This window comes from Heterodontus francisci, chromosome 5 (assembly GCF_036365525.1).
Source record: "Heterodontus francisci isolate sHetFra1 chromosome 5, sHetFra1.hap1, whole genome shotgun sequence".
In the NCBI taxonomy this organism is placed as follows: Eukaryota; Metazoa; Chordata; class Chondrichthyes; order Heterodontiformes; family Heterodontidae; genus Heterodontus; species Heterodontus francisci.
This window is the reverse complement of record NC_090375.1, coordinates 66,404,900-66,423,592: the sequence shown is the minus strand read 5'-3', so window position 1 is coordinate 66,423,592 and position 18,693 is coordinate 66,404,900. Positions and strand designations below refer to the sequence as shown.

The following is an 18,693-nucleotide window of genomic DNA, read 5'->3' as shown; positions in this document are numbered from 1 at the left end:
AGCTTTATCTTTTGCACTGATGTGCTGGGCTCCCCCATCGTTGAGGATGGGGGTATTTGTGAAGCCACCTCTTCCAGTTAGTTGTTGAATTGTCCACCACCTTTCACAACTGGATGTGGCAAGATTGCAGAGCTTAGATCTGATCTGTTGGTTGTGGGATCGCTTAGCTCTGTCTGTCGCATGCTGCTTACACTGTTATAAGTAGTCCTGGGTTGTCGCTTCACCAGGTTGACAGCTCATTTTTAGGTATGCTTGGTGCTGCTCCTGGCATGCCCTCCTGCACACTTCATTAAATCAGGGTTGGTCTCTTGGCTTGATGGTAATGGTAGAGTGGGGGGATATGCCGGGCCATGAGGCTACAGATTGTGGTTGAGTACAGTTCTACCCATGCCGATGGCCCACTGCGCCTCATGGATGCCCAATTTTGCATTGCTAGATTTGTTCGAAATCTTTCCCATTTAGCATGGTGGTAGTGCCACACAACACGATGGAGGGTATCCTCAATGTGACGACAGGACTTCATCTCCACAAGGACTGTGCAGTGGTCACTTCTATCAATACAGTCATGGACAGATGCATCTGTGACGGGCAGATTGGTGAGGACGAGGTCAAGTATGTTTTTCCCTCTAGTTGGTTCCCTCACCACCTGCTGCAGACCGTCTAGCAGCTATGTCCTTTAGGGCTCAGTCAGTAAAGGTGCTACCGAGCTACTGTTGGTGATGGACATTGAAGTCCCCCAGCCAGAGTACATTCTGTGCCCTTGCCACCCTCAGTGCTTCCTCCAAGTGGTGGAGGAGTACTGATTCATCACCTGATGAATCAGGGTGGTGGTGGTAGGTGATAATCAGCAGGAGGTTTCCTTGCCCATGTTTGACCTGATGCCACAAGACTTCATGGGGTCCGGACTTGATGTTGAGGACTCGCAGGGCAACTCCCTCCCAACTTTATACCACTGTACCGCCATCTCTGCTGGGTCTGTCCTGCCAGTGGGACAGGACATACCCGGGGATGGTGATGGCAGTGTCTGGGACATTGTCTGTAAGATATGATTCCGTGAGTATGACTATGTCAGGCTGCTGCTTGACTAGTCTATGGGACAGCTCTCCCAACTTTGGCACAAGCTCACAGATGTTAGCAAGGAGGACTTTGCAGGGTCGACAGGGTTGGGTTTGCCGTTGACATTGCCAGTGCCTAGGTCGCTGTCGGGTGGTCTGGCCGGTTTCATTCCTTATTGACTTTGTAGCAGTTTGATACAACTGAATGGCTTGCCATTTCAGAAGGCATTTAAGAGTCAACCACATTGCTGAGAGTCTGGAGTCACATGTAGGCTAGACCAGGTAAGGACAGCAGATTTCCTTCCCTAAAGGACATTAGTGAACCAGATTGGTTTTTACGACAATCGACAATGGTTTCATGATCATCATGAAGGAGGAGGTGTTGGGTGTCTTGCAAAGCATTAAGGTAGATAAGTCCCCAGGGCCTGATGGGATCTACCCCAGAATACTAAGGGAGGCAAGGGAAGAAATTGCTGGGGCCTTGGCAGAAATCGTTGCATCCTCATTGGCTACAGGTGAGGTCCCAGAGGACTGGAGAATAGCCAATGTTGTTCCTTTGTTTAAGAAGGGTAGCAAGGATAATCCAGGAAATTATAGGCTGGTGAACCTTACATCAGTGGTAGGGAAATTATTAGAGAGGATTTTTCGGGACAGGATTTACTCGCATTTGGAAACAAACAAACTTATTAGCGAGAGGCAGCATGGTTTTGTGAAGGGGAGGTCGTGTCTCACTAATTTGATTGAGTTTTTTGAGGAAGTGACAAAGATGATTGATGAAGGAAGGGCAGTGGATGTTATCTATATGGACTTCAGTAAAGCCTTTGACAAGGTCCCTCGTGGCAGACTGGTACAAAAGGTGAAGTCACATGGGATCAGAGGTGAGCTGGCAAGATGGATACAGAACTGGTTCTGTCATAGAAGACAGAGGGTATCAGTGGAAGGGTGCTTTTCTGAATGGAGGGATATGACTAGTGGTGTTCCGCAGGGATCAGTGCTGGGACCTTTGATCTTTGTAGTATATATAAATGATTTGGAGGAAAATGTAGCTGGTCTGATTAGTAAGTTTGCGGACGACACAAAGGTTGGCGGAGTTGCGGATAGTGATGAGGATTGTCAGAGGATACAGCAGGATATAGATCGGTTGGAGACTTGGGCGGAGAAATGGCAGATGGAGTTTAATCCGAACAAATGTGAGGTAATGCATTTTGGAAGATCTGATGCAGGTGGGAGGTATACAGTAAATGGCAGAACCCTTAGGAGTATTGACAGGCAGAGAGATCTGGGCATATAGGTCCACAGGTCACTGAAAGTGCCAACGCAGGTGGATAAGGTAGTCAAGAAGGCATACGGCATGCTTGCCTTCATCGGTCGGGGCATAGAGTATAAAAATTGGCAAGTCATGCTGCAGCTGTACAGAACTTTAGTTAGGCCACACTTAGAATATTGCGTGCAATTCTAGTCGCCACACTACCAGAAGGACGTGAGGCTTTGGAGAGGGTACAGAGGAGGTTTACCAGGATGTTGCCTGGTCTGGAGGGCATTAGCTATGAGGAGAGGTTGGATAAACTCTGATTGTTTTCACTGGAATGACGGAGGTGGAGGGGCGACATGATAGAGGTTTGCAAAGTTATGAGCGGCATGGACAGAGTGGATAGTCAGAAGCTTTTTCCCAGGGTGGAAGAGTCAGTTACTTGGGGACATAGGTTTAAGGTGAGAGGGGCAAAGTTTAGAGGGGATGTGCGAGGCAAGTTCTTTACACAGAGGGTGGTGAGTGCCTGGAACTTGCTGCCGGGGGAGGTGGTGGAAGCAGGTACGATAATGATGTTTAAGAGGCATCTTGACAAATACATGAATAGGATGGGAATAGAGGGAGATGGTCCCCGGAAGTGCAGAAGGTTTTAGTTTAGGCAGGCATCAAGATCGGCGCAGGCTTGGCGGGCCGAATGGCCTGTTCCTGTGCTGTACTGTTCTTTATTATACTAGCCTTTAATTCCAGATTTAGTAATTGAATTCAAATTCCACCTTCTGCTGTGGTGGGATTCAAACCCATATCCCTGGAGCAATACCCTGGGTTACTAGTCCAGTGGCAATAACACTACGCCACTGCCTCCCCAGTAATGATATTCACGTTCTTCCCTCTAAACCGTCTGCTACTCCTGACCAGTTCAGTGCTCAGATTGGAACTGTTTTGGACATTGCCTTACCTACAATTCTTGGAGTTTTGAGGAGCAGTTTGGTTCCAGCTTTCTTAAAATTGCAGGTCCTTTGACTTGTAAAACAGAAAAGCTCTGCATTTATCTGTATTTTTGTCAGTATTTTCTGGGTGGAAAGTGGCAGTTTATTGTTTATGTCTTTCATTTTTGCCCTCTCCTAATGTATAGAAAGTGAATCAGTCTTGGGTCTGCACTGTTCTTTGACTGACAACCAAGCAGCACATGAGAACACACAGCAATGGCTCACATTTTTCTCTCCCTCCTTGGGGGTCTAACAGAGATTGTGTATATAATGTATGGTGAGGCACAGACAGAAGGCATTGAAGCACTAACACTCAGCCATCAAACTGACCATGCTTTGTGCAGCTTTTAATAATCTTTGTGTTGTGGCTATACTGGAGGGAGGCTTTTTTCCCTTGCTAAGGAACCAGTGAGTTGCTCATGAAAAGTTTAGTTGTTCTGGGTGGGTGAAATGAAGAGAATTTCATTTGAGTATTTTTACAAAGTACTGGTAGATAAAAATAATTTGAGTGTGGTGGTTTTGATTTGAATATGTGCTGGTGGTTACAATTAGTGAAATTGTGGATATTTTGAATGAAACCCCTCCAGTAGTTTCAGATCAAAGACTGAGTTTGTAATTGGAAGCTCTAAACACATGTAAGTTATTTGATGAGCGAATAGAAGAAAATCTCCAAAAAGCTACTATGATATATCAATCATCGTATTATTTCGAAGCCTTACAAGCCAGTATTATTTTTGCTGAAACAGATCCATCGCCAATTCAGCTGATAAACCAGTTTTTGGAGCAGGCCTCCAAACCCTCTGTAAATGAGCAGAATCAAGTGCATCCACCGACTGACAACAAAAGGAACCGCACATTAAAGCTCCTTGCTCTCAAGGTAGCTGCACACTTGAAGTGGGATTTAGAGTTGTTGGAGAAAAGGTAATTTTGAAAATTCTGTGCACTGCGAGGCCTTTTTAAATATTTTAAATATTTTTTGAACTAAAACTACCTTGTTCACCTTTTTATGTCATTATTTTTACACGTGGCATGTATTAGTTGTACAATTATCTTTCACCAGTTTGACTGTGCCAGTGCTGAATATGCTTCTGAATGAGCTGCTGTGTGTCAGCAAGGTTCCTCCAGGTGTAAAGCATGTTGATCTCGACCTGTGCAGCCTGCCTCCAACAACTACCATGGCCGTACTGGTGTACAATAGATGGTAAGATTAAATATCTCTTGAAATAGTGTATCCTTTGTGATACTACATACTTTTGTTCTAAACCGGGTGGGCCAGCACTTGTGATCACATTGTCAGGCTTTGAAACAATACACAATTTTTAAATAAGTGTGAAGAAGCAAATAGACATAAATTGTGATAGTTTTATGCCGCTAGTTGTTACTTGTGCACTTTGTAAAGAGGTGGAATTCATTATACCTAAGTCAAGGAGGACAAAAAAGAACTTCAGTGGATACAAATATTTACAAACTAGTCTGACCTGCTGTGACACAGTAAGATTACATGTAGTAATGAGTTTTATTAATTTTTTCGTTCACTTGCTGCAAAGGAGATTGTATTTTATATATACTCTAAAAGTGAATAATTTCCTGACTCTTTCATTCTGAAAGATCCTTTTCTTCTTTGAACAGGGCGGTTAGGACAACTGTCCAGAGCAGCTTTCCAGTGAAACAGTTCAAACCTGGTCCTCCACAATTAAACATGTGAGTTCAGTTCTCTTAACAGAGATTTACTTGCTGATTTAGAACACATTTTCCCCAACTTCTCTTGCCGGAGTGCAATTCTATACACAGTTGCTACTCTTCAGTATTTTCGGTTAGCTTAGAGACCATGTGTTGGTAGGCTCAATGACTATAGGAGACATTGCAGCTCAGCCCTGTCTGGCCTCACATTCCAGATCAACTGTAACTAGAGGAACAAAGGAACATAAAGTAGACCATTCAGCCTATTTAACTATATTTTAAAGTTAGTATGTGGTTAGATTAATGCCCTTTTTTACTTTCCAGTAATGTGAAGTAAATGAGGCAGCAACAGATTTAAACTCCGGTGTTATCAGCCACCATTTTGTTTGACTATGGGTAAACTTTGTACTTAAGCCACCAGCACAGGGCAGCTTTTCCTTAATACAAAAGCAAAATACTGCAGATACTGGAAATCTGAAATAAAAACACAAAATGCTGGAAATACTCAGCAAGTCTGGTGGCACCTATGGAGAGTTAAGCGAAGCAGAGCGAAGGTTTTAGATCAATGACCTTTCATCAGAACTGAAAGCTCATCGACCTGAAATGTTTACTCTGTTTCTCTCCCACAGATTCTGCCTGCTGAGTATTTCCTGCATTTTCTGTCTTTATTGTGACTTTTCCTTGCTGGGGAGTACTGAATCTTCCTCAGTCATCAAAGAACTGCTGGTAAGAAATTAAGCTGTAGTTTACCACAAACAACCACATATGCTCAGTTGTTTGCCCTTTACCACCAATGTTGTGTTATCTCTATGGCAAACCAAATCCCACAGGTTCAGGTTGTTAAAAGTAGTACGTATTCAAACTGCAGACAGAGATCAAGGTTAACACAGTGCAAAAAATTAATCATTTTCCTTACAACTTTACATGCAAACTTGAAAGGAACATTTAGTAATGGTACTCAAAAGTACTGATTTGTGCTAAACCTTGTTTATAAGAACATAGGAAATAGGAGCAGGAGTAGGCCATTTGGCCCCTCAAGCCTACTCAGTAAGATTGTGGCTGATCCGCCCCAGACCTCAACTCCCCTTTCGTGCCAGCTCCTCATAGCCCTCAACTCCCCGATATTTCTAAAATCTATCAACCTCCTCTTTAAATACTTTCGGTGATCTAGCCTCCACAGCTCTGTGGGGTAGAGAATTCCAGACATTCACTACCCACTGAGAGAAGAAATTCCTTTGCATCTCAGTTTTAAATGAGTGTCCTCTTATTCTGTAACTATCTTCCCTAGTTTGAGTGGAAACATCTTCTCAACAGCTACCCTGTCAAGCCCCCTCAGAATCTTGTACGTTTCAATAAGATCACCCCTCATTCTTCTTAACTCTAATGTCATATATATCTGTGCACTGCGGTTCACAAGTTTATAGCTTAATTATAGGAGAAAATCATTTGTTCATAATTCATCCATCGAGAGATCCTAACCTTCCCCCCCCGCCCTCTCCCCCACCCCCCACTCCCCACAATGTAGCAAGCAATTAATTCCACAGTTTTTGCCTCTGCAGCTCTATTTGTATGTTTATTCCAATCTTCATGTGTAGACGACTTTCTAATATCAGTTTGCAGAATTACCTTTTACTAATTCAAACATGTGTCATCTACTTAGACTCCCACATTTAAAAGTAATATTTGGGGTCAGTGTTTTATGTACCTTTAACAATCTTGTATATGTTTAAGAGTATCCCTCAGGTGTCTCCTTTTCAAGCTGAAAAATCCTAGTCTAGTCAGTTGTTGCTCTTGGCTCAGGGGTCTGCAACCTTAATGACAAGAAGTGCCATTTTCAAAATTTAGTCAAAAAGCAATATCTTGACTGCAATACAACACTCAAGTGCCAATAATAATGAAAAAAGAGACACATTTATGGATTTCTGTGCAACACCATTTCACTGATGCTCATAAATGTATATGTATTGATATCAATGAAAGAGGACATTTAATTATCAACATTTTAAAGGTTTTGACAAAAAATTTCTTATTGATGCTTTCTCACAAATAGAATGTTAAATGTTTAAAACATCGAAACAAGCCATTTAATTCACATCAACTCCTTCCTTAAGTGAAAAAAAACTCAATGTGATTTCTGCTGCTGGATTTCTTTGGAGAGTCTTTCGATATCTGGGCAGTGTGCTGTTGTTTTCATTTTCAGACAGGACAGTAAACTTTCATCATTCAATTGGTTTCTCAGCTTGCTTTTTATGAAGTTCATATTTGAAAACAGTTGCTCACACTGGTAAATAGATCCAAAGGTGGGCAGTATGCCATATGTGTCTCTCCAAGTACAGTAAGTGTTCGGCAAAGAATTCCAAGTTTCAAACACAAATTTGGTCTTGTTATTTAAGATCGTGCATTTCAGTCCATCCATGCTGAAGTGCCGTCATAGATTCAAGCTTCTGAATTTAGAGGCCTACATATCCTTGCTGGGCTAATTTGCAAGTTCAAGTTCTAATTCTGCTTGACTCGCTCCTGAAAATGATGAAAAGTTGAGTGCCAGCATGTCTGCTTCAAGAGGTTTGAGCACAAATTGTAAAGTTGCTCTTTCCTTTCTAAATTCCTGAAAACATCCTACAAAAGTTTCTTGCATTTTCAGGATCACATCTTTTAGGTTTTCCTTGTCAAGTATACAATTTACCTGTTCTTTGAATTGTTTCACTGATGGGAAATGAGCAAACAATGCTAGCTTGTGCTCAATGAAAGTACTTCTTCCAAAAACGAGAAAGCGGTGTTTCCCTTTCCTTGTAACTTTCTGTTGAGATCGTTTAAATGTGCTGTGATGTCTGTCATGAAACAAAATTTCATCAGCCGCTGTGGAGCTGTTAACTCTGTCTAGTCACAGCCCTTTTCTCACATGAATACCTTCACTTCTTCCAAACAGGTTTAAAAACTCACAAGAACTGTGCCCTGGAACGCTGACATACCTTGTTGTAGAGAAAGTGGTCCACATAGTGACAGTTGACCTCTTTAAGATGTTCACAAAATTGCCAGTGCTTCAATCCTTTCATCATTATTTTGTTAAATATCTTTATAACCAGGGGTATCACTTCTATGAAGTCGGGAGGAAACGTTTGGTGCTTCTTAGTGAATTATGCAATGAAGTGATATCACTTTGTGATGCAGCATTTTCTGCAACAGAGCAACAAAACCCTTGTTTGTCCCTCGGTGCCCTATCAGTAGCAACTAAGATTACATTGTTGGTATGCATTTCTTTCATCTTTAGGCAGTCAATAGCTGAGAAAATATCTTCTCCCTTTGTTTTTTTAATGGGCACCTAGTCAGTGAGCTCCTCTTGGGGTCCCTTGGAATTCACATACCCGCAGAGAAGAGCAAGCTGTGCAGTATCAACAACATCACATGATTCATCACAAGCGGCAAAGAAGCCTGGGGCTGAACTTATGTAAATCTACTGGCTGGTGATATCTGTGGCCATTTGCAGCAAAAGAAATCTTACACATATGAGTTTGCAATTGTCAGATTTGACCCACTATGTAAATGAACAATTTCAAATCTTCTTATTCTTTGGCCTCCTTGTCTCGAGAGACAATGGGCAAGCGCCTGGAGGTGGTCAGTGGTTTGTGAAGCAGCGCCTGGAGTGGCTATAAAGGCCAATTCTAGAGTGACGGACTCTTCCACAGGTGCTGCAGATAAAATTGGTTGTCGGGGCTGTTACACAGTTGGCTCTCCCCTTGCGCTTCTGTCTTTATTCCCGCCAACTGCTAAGTCTCTTTGACTCGCCACACTTTAGCCCCGCCTTTATGGCTGCCCGCCCGCTCTGGCAATCACTGGCAGCTGACTTCCATGACTTGTGATCAATGTCATAGGACTTCATGTCGCGTTTGCAGACATCTTTAAAACGGAAACATGGACGACCGGTGGGTCTGATACCAATGACGAGCTCGCTGTACAATGTATCCTTAGGGATCCTGCCATCTTCCATGTGGCTCACATGGCCAAGCCATCTCAAGCGCTGCTGGCTCAGTAAGGGTCATGCTGGGGATGTTGGCCACCTCGAGGACTTCTGCGTTGGAGATACGGTCCTGCCACCTGATGCCAAGGATTCTCCGGAGGCAGCAAAGATGGAATGAATTGAGACGTTGCTCTTGGCTGACATACTTTGTCCAGGCCTCACTGCTGTAGAGCAAGGTACTGAGGACACGGGCTTGATACACTCGGACTTTTGTGTTTTGTGTCAGTGCGCCATTTTCCCACACTCTCTTGGCTAGTCTGGACATAGCAGTGGAAGCCTTTCCTATGCGCTTGTTGATTTCTGCATCGAGAGACAGGTTATTGGTTATAGTTGAGCCTAGGTAGGTGAACTCTTGAACCACTTCCAGAGCGTGGTCACCGATATTGATGGATGGAGCGTTTCTGACGTCCTGTCCCATGATGTTCGCTTTCTTGAGGCTGATGGTTAGGCCAAATTCGTTGCAGGCAGCCGCAATCCTGTCGATGAGTCTCTGCAAACACTCTTCAGTGTGAGATGTTAATGCAGCATCGTCAGCAAAGAGGAGTTCCCTGATGAGGACTTTCCGTACTTCAAATACTTCCGTAAATCAACGCAGATATAATGGGACAGCAATATCCTCAATGTCATGATCTGCACGTATGGAATCTCTAATGTAGCATATGTTCCAAAATGTACCATGACTTGGAAAATGTGCAATATTTTATATCAGAAAGAAGCCATACCTCTAGAAATTGTAATTGATGCTGCCTTGAAATTGGGGACATATCCTCTCATTGTGGTTTATATAGTGAGCTGCATTTTGAGTAGAACTATTTTATCTTTTGCAGCAATGCAGACAGCCTATTTTTTAAATGTTCATCTAGCTGTAGTTACCCTGATAATCTTGGATTAATAAAATTCTTTATGGTGATGTATTTCATCTTTTCAGGATAGTGCCTGGGGTCCAAATGTAATTTTGGCTTTGGTTGACGAAGGCAAGTTTGAGTGGTTATCTTCTACTTGCGTTTAAGCAATGGAAGTGTTTTGTGTTGTTTTTGTCTAAATAAATGGAACTGTTTGTATCAAGCTTCAGCAGGAGAAAATACATTTCATTGTCCCACACTCAGGAAGTGAGAGTTGGAAAGTTGGGGCTGCAGTGTTATAACCATTTTTCCAACCTGCATCTACCACCAACTGCTCCCCTTCGGACCCCTCTCACTAGGTGCAGTCCCCCTCCCCTTCAAAGCCATCATCACCAGCCCCTCGATCCCTATGTCACTACAAACTAGCACTCTATCTCCAACCTCAAGTCCTTGAACATGTTGTCACCTCACAAATTTGTACCATCTTTATTGAAACCATATGTTTGAATCTCTCCAGTTAGGTTTATGAGCTTGCCACAGCACTGCAGACATCCTGCATGATTGAGCAGGGAACTGAAAGATATGAGGGATAAGATGGGAAGAGGTAATTGTGAGAGGAGACTTGGTGTAGAATATAAATGCAGGCATAGACCAGCTGGACTACATGGCCTGTTTCTGTGGTGTAGATTCTATGTAAACTCCTGTAACTGTGGTAATAGTGCACTATCCCTTCTCATCCTTCTTGACTTTTCCGCAGCCTCTGGCATGGTCATTCAACATCCTTTTTCAATGCCTGTCTGTTGTGGGAATTCCATTGCTCGGTTCAATTCTTACCTACACAATCATCTCCAGCAATAGCTTCTCTTTCTGTCAATGCACCATTACCTCTGGAGGCCCCCACGATTCTATTTCTAATCTCATCCACTTTCTCATCTTGCATGTGGTCACTGCTGACATCCAGCTGTACCCCTCCACCACCACCACTGTCAATCTATCCACTGCCACTGTGTTGTTCTTATCATAGCCCCTACTGCCATCCATACATTTGTCACCTCCAAATTTGGCTATTCAAATGCTGTCCTGGCTTGCCTCCCATCCTCTGCCCTCCAAAAACTTCAACTCATCTAAAGCTGTGCCCTTATCATAACCCACACCCTAGTCCCGCTCACCCACCACCCCTATGCTGCATTGACTCCCAGTCTCTCAACTTACCCATTTTAAAATTATCATCTTCATGTTCAAATCCCTCCATAGCTTTAACCTATCTGCAACCTCCTGCAGCCCGATAGTCCTCAGAGCTCTGCATTCCTCCAACTTCAGCCTTTTTTGTTCCCCAAAATCTTTCATCCGACCAATGTCTAAGGCTTAAGATCTGAAATTCCCTCCCTAAACCTCTCCACTGCTCTCCTTTAAGATCCTCCTTAAAATGTATTTCTAACAAAGCTTTTGCACGCCCCTACTAATATCTCATCCTTTGGTTCAGCGTGAACATTCATCTGATTTCGTTTCTGTGAAGTGCCTTGTCCATTTTCCAACATTAAAGGCGCTTCATAAATGCAAGTTGTTTTTGTTGTTCTTGTGAGCATGGCTCCTCAGTCTGGGTGCAGGATTCTGAAATGACCCTGATGTGCCAGGCTTAGGGATTCAAATGACACTTTCAAATGGGCATCACATGAAAACCTAGGTTTTTCATTTAGCTTTTTCTAAGCATAGCTCTCCTGATCACTTCAATTTTGACTGCAGTGATATCTTTCTCTGTAGAGAATGCAGAATGTTGATTATTTCTCAAATTCAATAAGGGGAGTGTACTTCCTATCATGAACTTTTTTTTTTGAATAGTTATTTCTTGTTGCTTGTCTGACTGTGACTGTAGACATTGATCCTGATCCAGACCTCTGCCAGTTGCACTCTTCAGGAGTTACGGGAGAGCCCTGAAATTGGAAACACTCCCTTCCTGTACTGATGCATCTGACCTGCATCCAGCAACACTCCACACATGAATGGTTGAAGTCAGAAATATATAATGGGAAAATTATTGGTGTGATTATCTGTAGGTTTTCTAGCATTCTAAGGTCCCAACAGTTTTGCTTTCGTCTTTTGGGATGGTTTGCCTGCATATTAAAAAAATTTGCTTTTTGAGCTCCAAGTATGTATTAATTGAATTTTTATGCTGATCAAAGTTAGGATTGTTGACACTGGAAAATGGAACCAGGGCAGATTTTCTTCTTTGGCTGCAATCGATAATCCAGGTGCAAATTGCACCCAAAGTTGCTAGCTTTGAGAAGTGGGTTTTTTTCTGGAGTGCTTGTGCAAACTTGTTTGCATGTTGAAGAACATAAAATCTGTCCTGAACCATGCAATTGGACAACATTTTAGAATTTAATTTTTTTTTTTTAGAAAGAAATTTTTTGATTTAAAAAGTATTCATGATATTTTTAAGTGTGGTTAACTTGGTGCAGTTTGATTACAGCTGAAAATGGGTTTATCACAGAAGTAAGGATTTTAATCGGTGTTTAATTCACTACTTGTGGGTAACCTGATCTTAAATAACTCAATGTCTTTTGGGAAAAAAAGCTAGACAGATCCATTTGCTAGTTATATTGGAGTACAGTAGTCAATTTCTTAGTAAATGAAAAATTATATTCAAAAGCTTTAAAACATGCCTATTAGTGTCCTTGCGCCTGAAAGAACCAGCTTAATTTTTACAGCCTCAAAGATCTGCAGTTAGCAGAAACTCGTCCATGTGATTAATTCGATCTGGGGTGTAGCCAGGTTTGTGGGCAGGGCAAGGTCAGCATTTGTTGCCCATCCCTAATTGCCGTTGAACTGAATGGCTTGCTAGACCAGTTCAGCTAGCAGTTAAGAGTCAACCACACTGCTGTGGATCTGGAGTTACATATAGGCCAGATCAGGTAAGAACGGAAACTTGCTTCCCTAAAGGACATTAGTGAACCTGATGGGTTTTTACGGCAATTGATTGTTTCATGGCACTATTACTGAGACTAGCTTTCAATTCCAGATTTTTTTTATTAATTAGGTTTCTCATTTGGCTTTTTATAAGCATAGCTCTCTTGATCACTTCAATTTGTGACTGCAGTGATATCTTTCTCTGTGGAGAATGCAGAATGTTTATTATTTCTCATTCAAACCCCTCTTATCAAATTTATTAATTAATTGAATTTAAATTCCTCCAGCTGCCATGTGGGATTTGAATCCATGTCCCCAGGGCATTAGTCTGGACCTCTGGATTACTAGTCCAGTGAAGTTAACACTATGCTACCGTCTTCCCAATTAAACTATCCTAAAAGATTGCAGAATCTCAATTTGCGCTGAATGTAATTTGCACTTAAAGTTCTGCGAGCTTTTGTGCTAGTTGCGAAAACTCCAAGTCAGTGTCAGCATCATGCAGCCACAACTTAGATATCAGATAAGACAGCTACAAAATGAAGCTCCCTGTACTATGCCTTAAAATGTTCTTTCACTTCCAATTTCAAAAGAACATGTCTAAGTGCACAGTATAGATAGTCCCATTTCAGTCAATCTTAAGAATTACCTGGGTGAGCGTTCCTACTAGAAATTGGCCCAATAACAATTCATGTAGGCCCTTCTCAGCTAAGACACTTTCATCAGCTTGGGCTGGATTTGAATCCAAGTTCTAGATCCAAATTCTGATTTATTGGGCCATACAGTTGTCAGAATGTATATTTTACCATTATTTCTCAGACAGTTTCAAAATTCATGAATACTGCATTATAGTTTTTGCTGTGCAGTCTACAGAGATCATTTGTTGTTGGACTTAATGCATAAAATCTAGGCTAATGTTAATGATGCATTGCCAGATGTGCCAATTTTCAAATGAAATGTTAAACTGCTCAGGTGGATATAAAAGATCCCATGACACTATTCAAAGTGTCCTGGTCCAAATTCGCCCCTCAACCAGTGGATTTTGAGATATCGAGGCCTTGTTTGGGCAATGTATCAGTGCAATGCATTTGTCCTTACTCTTGGATTCTTCGTCTACTAGTATTTGGTGTTCTATTAAATAACTTGTTTTCTGCTCTTGTGCACAGAATGAATCAGATACAGCAAGAAAAGGAATTGACGGATAACATTTTAAAAGTGGTAAGCTTCACATCTGTGCTACTTTATGTTTTGAGAAACTACGGTTGGGTCAATTGTAAATTTTTAAAGCTTGTATTACTTGGAAGAGTACTTCAATCAAAAGATGAAGAATACTAGATTTGTGAAGACAAAATGTCAAAGTTGTAGCTTTTTTGTGTTTTGAGATATTGGGGAATAGAAAGATGGGCATTTCAGTTCTTCCTCCCTCCTTTGATCAGCATGTTTTTAAAACCCAAGGTTGACATTACCCACCTAAACTACTTGATTTGTCTTTATTGCTCAATTCAATCTTGGACTGCATTATGGGATTGGCCCTTTATTCTGTTACAAGAGGTAGGTATTATAGGGAATTTGGGGCCAACTTGGGCTAGTTTCGATCGCCTTAATCTGTTGGAGAGGAATTTCCCAAATTTTTTTCTCCCCCAATTTGGTCCAGGTTTTTCCTCCTGTTTTTTCACCTCTCCTAGGAGATCATGTGGTTTTGGGTGGGGTGGACACTGTATGTATGTGTGTGTACATACATAATTCAAGGTATCTCAATTGTGTGGGGCAGGCTGGATGGACCAGGGGATCTTTACCTGTCCATCATTGTTTGTGTGTTTGAACGGATTGTGCTGGGCATCGGGATGTGGCTGCTGGTTCCAACATTGCTGTCGCCCCTCCATCTTGTGCCACCCGCTCCTCCTCCTGAGCAGCAGACACCATTCTCAGTTGGGCTGCCGGCCGCCCTTCCCTACGGCAGCTCTGGTTGGCCCTCCCACATCTGGTGCCCGCCTGCCATCCCTAATTGAACAGCGAACGTGAAGGCAGACTGTTAAGTGGCTGCCTCCCATAAGATCGTGCCGGAGGCCACGCCTCTGACATAGGCGGGACTGAAACGGTCCCAGCGCACAAAAATTTTTAAACTGGAGAATATTCCGGCCTTAGAGTCCATCTTTGAATTCCACACCAATATGATTTGTTTACAGTAAACTAGGAAAATCATGTCTCTCAGATTAAACTACAATAAGCATTCTGCATAATGTTCAAATTATTAAAAGCAAAAGCATAGCAGTAGCTGATTTTCATACCAACAGTTAAAGGAGCAGGCTGGAGACTCCATTCTGGTTTTGGAGGGAGCACTTCAGTTGACCACAGACCTCTATGTTCACACCATGAGGACGCTGGACCAGATAGTAGCAGAACCTTGCCTAATGAATGGAGAGACGGAAAGTTCAACAGCTGGATTGCGCATCAGTGTGGATGAAATGCATTGCCAGGTAATTCTCTGCAAGCATGCCATATTTCCTGTTAACTAGTTGGTGGAGTGGGGAAGAAGAAATTGCAATACTACATTGTGTCACAGGAGCTCAGGTTTTCTGTAGTTTATTAACTTTTCCTATATAATGCTGCCTCCTTTGTGTTTAGACACCTGTGGTCTTACGGTTAAAGTAAAAAAAGTAACTATATGGTTTATGTTAAAAATAATAGTTGATGAGTAGAAGTTCAGTATTGGTCTTATGGTTTCTTGTATGTTTTATTCGTACACGGGTAATCCCTGCATATAGACCACTCAAATTCAAATTTTTATTGTTTGGGGGATATGAGCGCCGCTGGCTAGGCTAGCATTTATTGCCCATCCATAATTGCCCTTGAGAAGGTGGTGGTGAGCTGCCTTCTTGAACTGCTGCAGTCCTTGGGGTGTAGGTACACCGACAGTGCTGTTAGGAAGAGTGATCCAGAATCTTGACCTAGTGACAGTGAAGGAACGGCAATATAGTTCCAAGTCAGGAAGATGTGTGGCTTGCAGGGAAACTTGCAGTTGGTGATCCCATACATTTGCTGCCCTTGTCTGTTTAGGTGGTAGAGGCCGTGGGTTTGGAAGGTGCTGTTGAAGGAGCCTTGATGAGTTGCTGCAGTGCATCTTGTAGATGGTACATACTGCTGCTACTGTTAGTCTGTGGAGTGAATGTTGAAGGTGGTAGATGGGGTGCCATTCAAGTGGGCTGCTTTGTCCTGGATGGTGTCGAGCTTCTTGAGTGTTATTGGAGCTGCACCCATCCAGGCAAGTGGAGAGTATTCTATCACACTCTTGACTTGTGCCTTGTAGATGGTGGACAGGCATTGGGGAGACAGGAGGTGAGTTACTCACTGCAGAATTCCCAGCCTCTAAAGTGCTCTTGTCGCCACAGTATTTATGTGGCTGGTCCAGATCAGTTTCTGGTCAATGTTGACCCCCAGGATGTTGATAGTGGGGGATTCAGCGATGGTAATGCCTTTGAACATCAAGGGGAGATTGTTAGATTCTCTCTTGTTTTAGATGATCATTGGTTGGAACTTTTGTGGCGCGAATGTTACAGTCCACTTACCAGCCCAAGCCTGGATTTTGTCCAGGTCTTGTTACATATGGACATGGGCTGCTTCAGTATCTGAGGAGTCGCAAATGGTGCTGAACATTGTGCACTCATCAGCAAACATCCCCACTTCTGACCTTATGATGGAGGGAAGGTCATTGGTGAAACAGGTGAAGATGTTTGGGCCTAGGACGCTACTCTGAGGAACTCCTGCAGTGATGTCCTGAGACTGAGATGATTGACCTCCAAAAACCACAACCATCTTCCTTTGTGCTAGGTATGACTCCAACCAGTGGAGAGTTTTCCCCCTGATTCCCATTGACTTCAGTTTTGCTAGGGCTCCTTGATGCCAAACTCTGTCAAATGCTGCCTTGATGTCAAGGGCAGGCACTCTCACTTCCCCTCTTGAGTTCAACTCTTTTGTCCATGTTTGGACCAAGGCTGTAATGAAGTCAGGAGCTGAGCGGCCCTGATGGAACCCAAATTGAGCATCAGTGAGCAGCTTATTGCTGAACAAGTTCCGCTTGATAGCACTGTAGACAACCCCTTCCATCATTTTGCTGATGATCAGGAGTAGACTGATAGGGCGGTAATTGGCCGGGTTAGATTTGTCCTGCTATTTGTGCACAGGACATACCTGGGCACTGTTCCACATTGCCGGGTAGATGTCAGTGTTGTAGCTGTACTAAAACAGCTTGGCTAGGGGCACAGCTAGTTCTGGAGCACAAGTCTTCAGTACTATTGTCAGAATGTTGTCAGGGCCTATAGCCTTTTCAGTATCCAGTGCTTTCAGCAGTTTCTTGATATCATGCGGAGTGAATCGGATTGGCTGAAGACTGGCAGCTGTCATGCTGGAGACCTCAGGAGGAGGCCGAGATGGATCATCCACTTAGCATTTCTGGCTGAAGTTGGATGCATATGCTTCAGCCTTGTCTTTTGCACTGATGTACTGGGCTCCCCCATCATAGAGGATGGGGATGTTTGTGGAGCCTCCACCTCCTGTCAGTTGTTTGTTTGTCCACCACCACTCATGACTGGATGTGTCAGGACTGCAGAGCTTAGATCTGATCCGTTGGTTGTGGTCTCACTTAGCCCTGTCTATCACATGCTGTGTCTGCTCTTTGGCAAGCAAGTAGTCCTGTGTTGTAGCTTCACCAGCCTGACGCCTGGCATGCCCTCCTGCACTCTTAATTGAACCAGGGTTGGTCCCTGACTTGATGGTAATGGTAGAGTGGGGGATATGCTGGGCCCAGAGATTACAGAATGTGCTTGAATACAATTCTTCTGCTGCTGAGGGCCCACAATGCCTCGCGGATGTCCATTTTTGAGTTCCGAGATCTGTTTGAAATCTATCCCATTTAGCACGGATAGTAGTGCCATACAACACAATGATGTGTACCCTCAGTGTGAAGACGGGACTTGGTCTCCACAGGGACTACCAGAACTGTCAAAGACAGATGCATCTGCGGCCGGTAGATTGGTGAGCTCGAGGTCATATAGGTTTTTCCCCTTTTGTTGGTTCCTGCACCACCAGCCGCAGACCGAGTCCAGCAGTTATGTCATTTAAGACTCAGCCAGCTCAGTCAGTAGTGATGCTACCGAGCCACTCTTAGTAATGGACATTGAAGTTCCCCACCCAGAGTACATTCTGTGCCCTTACTACAAGTGGTGTTCAACATGGAGAAGCACTGATTCATCAACTGACGGGAGGGCGCAGTAGGTGATAATCAGCAGGAGGTTTCCTTGCCCATGTTTGACCTGATGCCATGAGACCTCATGGGGTCGGAGTCAATGGTGAGGACTCCGAGGGTAACTCCCTCCCGACTGTATGCCACTGTGCTACCACCTCTGGTGTGTCTGTTCTGCCGGTGGGGCAGGACATACCCAGGGGTGGTGATGGTGGTGTCCAAGGAATTGTCTGCTAGGTATGATTCTGTGAGTATGACTGTGTCAGGCTGTTGCTTAATTAGTCTGTGGGACAGCTCTCCCAATTTTGGCACACGTCCCCAGATATTAGTAAGGAGGACTTTGCAAGGTCAACAGAGCTGGGTTTGCTGTTGTTGTTTCCAGTGCCTAGGTCAATGCCGGATGGTCTGTCCGGTTTCATTCCTCCTCTTAGCCTTTGTAGCGGTTTGATACAACTGAGTGGCTTGCTCGGCCATTTCAGAGGGCAGTTAACAGTCAATCACATTGCTGTGGGTCTGGAGTCACATATTGGCCAGACCAGGTAAGGATAGCAGATTTCCTTCCCTAAAGGATATTAGTGAACAACAATTGACAATGGTTTCAAGATCACCACTAGACTAGCTTTTTAATTCCTGATTTATTAATTGAATTTAAATTCCATCATTTGTCGTGGTGGGATTCAAGCCCATGTCCCCAGAGCATTAGCCTGGGTGTCTGGATTACTA

General features: G+C 43.3%; 1 protein-coding gene across 3 annotated transcripts in view; it reads left to right on the top strand.

Moving 5' to 3' along the window:
• Positions 1-18,693, top strand: part of ints8 (integrator complex subunit 8) — a 145,964-nt gene that overhangs the window by 17,173 nt on the left and 110,098 nt on the right. For all 3 annotated transcript variants that reach the window (XM_068031562.1, XM_068031563.1, XM_068031561.1), the window contains exons 3-7: positions 4,037-4,211; positions 4,351-4,491; positions 4,920-4,991; positions 13,898-13,949; positions 15,026-15,208. In XM_068031562.1, the coding sequence (XP_067887663.1) occupies positions 4,037-4,211; positions 4,351-4,491; positions 4,920-4,991; positions 13,898-13,949; positions 15,026-15,208 (623 nt within the window). The remainder of the gene's footprint in view (positions 1-4,036; positions 4,212-4,350; positions 4,492-4,919; positions 4,992-13,897; positions 13,950-15,025; positions 15,209-18,693) is intronic.